The sequence below is a fragment of the Engystomops pustulosus genome, chromosome 8 (assembly GCF_040894005.1).
Source record: "Engystomops pustulosus chromosome 8, aEngPut4.maternal, whole genome shotgun sequence".
Lineage (NCBI taxonomy): Eukaryota > Metazoa > Chordata > Amphibia > Anura > Leptodactylidae > Engystomops > Engystomops pustulosus.
In genome coordinates, this window is record NC_092418.1 from 106,232,084 (window position 1) to 106,237,224 (window position 5,141).

The following is a 5,141-nucleotide window of genomic DNA, read 5'->3' on the forward strand; positions in this document are numbered from 1 at the left end:
GCTCCACACACAGGAGGAGAGCATCCTCTATATGTATATGCTCCACCACACAGGAGGAGAGCATCCTCTATATGTATATGCTCCACCACACAGGAGGAGAGCATCCTCTATATGTATATGCTCCACCACACAGGAGGAGAGCATCCTCTATATGTATATGCTCCACCACACAGGAGGAGAGCATCCTCTATATGTATATGCTCCACCACACAGGAGGAGAGCATCCTCTATATGTATATGCTCCACCACACAGGAGGAGAGCATCCTCTATATGTATATGCTCCACCACACAGGAGGAGAGCATCCTCTATATGTACTATGTACAGTGACAGACCGTTATTTTTAATTTTAGAAGGCTCCACCAACTTTACATAACCTTATAACCCAGCATCAGCATCGGGTTTATGAGGGATCAGTCCCCTCGGATAATCTGATTGGCTTCTATGAGGAGGTAAGTTCCAGACTGGACCTGGGGGACGCTGTGGATGTTGTGTATCTGGACTTTTCAAAGGCATTTGACACCGTGCCACATAAAAGGTTGGTATATAAAATGAGACTGTTGGGACTAGGGGAAAATCTGTGTATTTGGGTAAGTAATCGTCATTAATGGCACATTCTCAAATTGGGTTGCCATAACCAGTGGAGGCCACAGGGGTCAGTATTGGGACCACTAAATATTTTTATTAATGACCTTGTAGTGGGTTTACACAGTCAAGTTTCAATATTTGCAGATGATACTAAGCTGTGTAAAGTAATAAATACTGAGGCTGATAGTTGTGGAAGCTTGAGGAGTTGGCAGAGAAATGGTTGATGAGGTTTAATGTAGATAAATGTAAAGTTATGCACTTGGGCCATGGAATCAAAAAGTATAATTATGTTCTAAACAGTCAATTACTTAGTAAAACTGGAACTGAAAAGGACTTGGGGGTATTGGTGGATGGTAAACTCAATTTTAATGACCAGAGCCAGGCGGCTGCTGCTAAAGCAAATAAAATTACGGGATGTATCAAGAGAGGAATAGATTCTCATGATAAAGACATAGTTTTGCCCTTATACAAATCCCTGGTCAGACCACACATGGAATATTGTGTACAGTTTTGGGCACCAGTGTATAAAAAGGATATAATAGAGCTGGAACGGGTGCAGAGGAGATCAACCAGGATTATTAGGGGAATGGGGGGATTAGAATACACTGACAGATTACAAAATTTGGGATTATTCAGTTTAGAAAAAAAGTGACTGAAGGGAGACCTCATTACAATGTACAAATACCTGAACGGACAGTACAAGGATCTCTCCAAAGATCTTTTTATACCTCGGCCTGTGACCAGGACAAGGGGGCATCCTCTACGCTTAGAGGAGAGGAGGTTCTACCATCACCATAGACAGGGGGCATCCTCTACACCTAGAGGAGAGGAGGTTCTACCATCACCATAGACAGGGGGCATCCTCTACACCTAGAGGAGAGGAGAGGAGATTCTACCATCACCATAGACAGGAGGCATCCGCTACACCTAGAGGAGAGGCGGTTCTACCATCACCATAGACAGGGGGCATCCTCTACACCTAGAGGAGGGGAGGTTCTACCATCACCATAGACAGGGGGCATCCTCTACATCTAGAGGAGAGGTGGTTCTACCATCACCATAGACAGGGGGTATCCTCTACACCTAGAGGAGAGGAGGTTCTACCATCACCATAGACAGGGGGCATCCTCTACATCTAGAGGAGAGGTGGTTCTACCATCACCATAGACAGGGGGTATCCTCTACACCTAGAGGAGAGGAGGTTCTACCATCACCATAGACAGCGGACATCCTCTACACCTAGAGGAGAGGTGATTCTACCATCACCATAGACAGGGGGCATCCTCTACACCTAGAGGAGAGGCGGTTCTACATCACCATAGACAGGGGGCATCCTCTACACCTAGAGGAGAGGGGGTTCTACCATCACCATAGACAGGGGGCATCCTCTACACCTAGAGGAGAGGAGGTTCTACCATCACCATAGACAGGGGCATCCTCTACACCTAGAGGGGGTTCTACCATCACCATAGACAGGGGACATCCTCTACACCTAGAGGAGAGGAGGTTCTACCATCACCATAGACAGTGGGCATCCTCTACACCTAGAGGAGAGGCGGCTCTATCATCACCATAGACAGGGGCATCCTCTACGCCTAGAGGAGAGGAGGATCTACCATCCCCATAGACAGGGGGCATCCTCTACACCTAGAGGAGAGGAGGTTCTACCATCACCATAGACAGGGGGCATTCTCTATACCTAGAGGAGAGGAGATTCTACCATCACCATAGACAGGGGGCATCCTCTACACCTAGAGGAGAGGAGGTTCTACCATCACCATAGACAGGGGGCATCCTCTACACCTAGAGGACAGGAAGTCCTACCATCACCATAGACAGGGGGCATCCTCTACACCTAGAGGAGAGGAGGCTCTACCATCACCATAGACTGGGGCATCCTCTACACCTAGAGGAGAGGAGGCTCTACCATCACCATAGACAGGGGGCATCCTCTACACCTAGAGGAGCATTTACTCCACCACACAGGAGGAGAGCTGACTGCCCCTGTATATTACAGCACACGATGGGATGGATCACATTCTCACCAGTAAGAAGTAATGGTCTTCAGGTTCGGCCCGCAGATACTTGAATATAACTTGCTCCATGAATCGTTCCATCAGATCCCAGTCCTCCACGATTCCATGACGGATCGGCCACTGTGAAAAGAAGGCACAGAAGTTGTGGTGATTTTCAGACCCCCTGTGAACAGTTTGGGGGTCCTGTGGCCGCACCCCTCCTACCTTTGTGGCATATGTTGGTTTGTCTATTGCTTCATCACCAATGAAGAAGTCCAAGTCGTCCACCCCCTTCATGAGACGTCTCTGTGCCTGGTCTCCCACCTTCGCCGACTCCTTGATGGCGATACCTGCAGACAGCACAGGAGCCATCATTACTGCACCCGCAGCACCCTCTACAGGGCAATACCACATCATGGGAAGGAGCACTAGAATATCCGGACACTAGGGGGCATGACTATACGAGGGGCGCCCCCTACTGATGTAAGGCTGATGGTTGGACCCTGGGACTTTCTACATCACAGACCTCGTCCTCCTGGGGGGCAGGAGGGCACCACCAGAAAAGTGTCCCCTCAGGGGAAGGAGCCCTGCAGCTCTGGCTGTGACTAGAGCAGCACTCACATGATGGGATGATAAACTGCGGCTCTGTATTCCCAGCGTATCCGAGCTTCGTGTATCTGAAAAGAAGAGAGGAATGTGCAGCCCGAGGCGAGGACAGGATGAGACCTGACCACAGGACGGGGAGATCAAAACTGGGGGAAGGGGGGATTGGGGGGAGAGAAGGACAACCACGTCCTACTGGGGGTGGGGAGAGAGAGGGGCAACCACATCCTACTGGGGGGGTGGGGGGAGGAGAAAGGTAGAGAGACAACCACATTACTAGGGGTGGGGGAGAGGGGCAACCACATTACTGGGGGGGGGGGGGGGGGGGAGAGGGGCAACCACATTACTGGGGGGGGGGGGGGGGAGAGGGGCAACCACATTACTGGGGGGGGGGGGGGAGAGGGGCAACCACATTACTGGGGGGGGGGGGGAGAGGGGCAACCACATTACTGGGGGGGGGGGGGGAGAGGGGCAACCACATTACTGGGGGGGGGGGGAGAGGGGCAACCACATTACTGGGGGGGGGAGAGGGGCAACCACATTACTGGGGGGGGGGGAGAGGGGCAACCACATTACTGGGGGGGGGGGAGAGGGGCAACCACATTACTGGGGGGGGGGGAGAGGGGCAACCACATTACTGGGGGGGGGGGAGAGGGGGGAGAGGGGCAACCACATTACTGGGGGGGGGGGAGAGGGGGGAGAGGGGCAACCACATTACTGGGGGGGGGGGGGAGAGGGGGGGAGAGGGGCAACCACATTACTGGGGGGGGGGGAGAGGGGGGAGAGGGGCAACCACATTACTGGGGGGGGGGGAGAGGGGGGAGAGGGGCAACCACATTACTGGGGGGGGGGGAGAGGGGCAACCACATTACTGGGGGGGGAGAGGGGGGAGAGGGGCAACCACATTACTGGGGGGGGAGAGGGGGAGAGGGGCAACCACATTACTGGGGGGGGGGGGAGAGGGGCAACCACATTACTGGGGGGGGGGAGGAGAGGGGCAACCACATTACTGGGGGGGGGGGGGGGAGAGGGGCAACCACATTACTGGGGGGGGGGGAGAGGGGCAACCACATTACTGGGGGGGGGGGGGAGAGGGGCAACCACATTACTGGGGGGGGGGGGGGGAGAGGGGCAACCACATTACTGGGGGGGGGGGAGAGGGGCAACCACATTACTGGGGGGGGGGGGAGAGGGGCAACCACATTACTGGGGGGGGGGGGGGAGAGGGGCAACCACATTACTGGGGGGGGGGAGAGGGGCAACCACATTACTGGGGGGGGGGAGAGGGGCAACCACATTACTGGGGGGGGGGAGAGGGGCAACCACATTACTGGGGGGGGGGGGAGAGGGGCAACCACATTACTGGGGGGGGGGAGAGAGGGGCAACCACATTACTGGGGGGGGGAGAGAGGGGCAACCACATTACTGGGGGGGGGAGAGGGGAAACCACATTACTGGGGGGGGGGGGGAGAGGGGAAACCACATTACTGGGGGGGGGGGAAAGAGAGGGGAAACCACATTACTTGGGGGGGGCCAACCACATTACTGGGAGTGGGGGAGAGAGGGGCAACCACATTACTGGGGGGGGAGGGGCAACCACATTACTGGGGGGGGGAGAGAGGGGCAATCCCATTAATGGGGGGTGGGGGGGAGAGAGGGGCAATCCCATTAATGGGGGGTGGGGGGGAGCAACCCCATTACTGGCGTTGTGGGGGGAGAGAGAGGGGAGGCACAGGAGAGAGAAACAGAAATGACACCCTATAAGAAGTAAGCCTCACCCGGTGCCGCAGTCCACCACACAGGCCGGGAGCCGGGCAGCCATGTCCGAGAACGGGAGCGGCTTCCGCACAATCTGACAGCAAGATGGCGGCCGGCACCCAGTGAGAGAAAAGCAGAAGAGGAGAACAGCCAATCACATCACGCGCTCTGCTTTAGG

The 5,141-nt window shown here is 55.0% G+C and overlaps 1 protein-coding gene across 1 annotated transcript in view; it reads right to left on the reverse strand.

The window, feature by feature from the left end:
- The window catches only part of LOC140075830 (actin-related protein 3-B), a 14,897-nt gene extending 9,756 nt beyond the window's left edge, over window positions 1–5,141 (reverse strand). The window contains exons 1-4 of the mRNA XM_072122182.1: window positions 4,984–5,141; window positions 3,224–3,279; window positions 2,828–2,952; window positions 2,633–2,743 (exon numbers count right to left, since the gene is read on the reverse strand). Of these exons, the coding sequence (XP_071978283.1) occupies window positions 2,633–2,743; window positions 2,828–2,952; window positions 3,224–3,279; window positions 4,984–5,027 (336 nt within the window). The 5' untranslated portion in view covers window positions 5,028–5,141. The remainder of the gene's footprint in view (window positions 1–2,632; window positions 2,744–2,827; window positions 2,953–3,223; window positions 3,280–4,983) is intronic.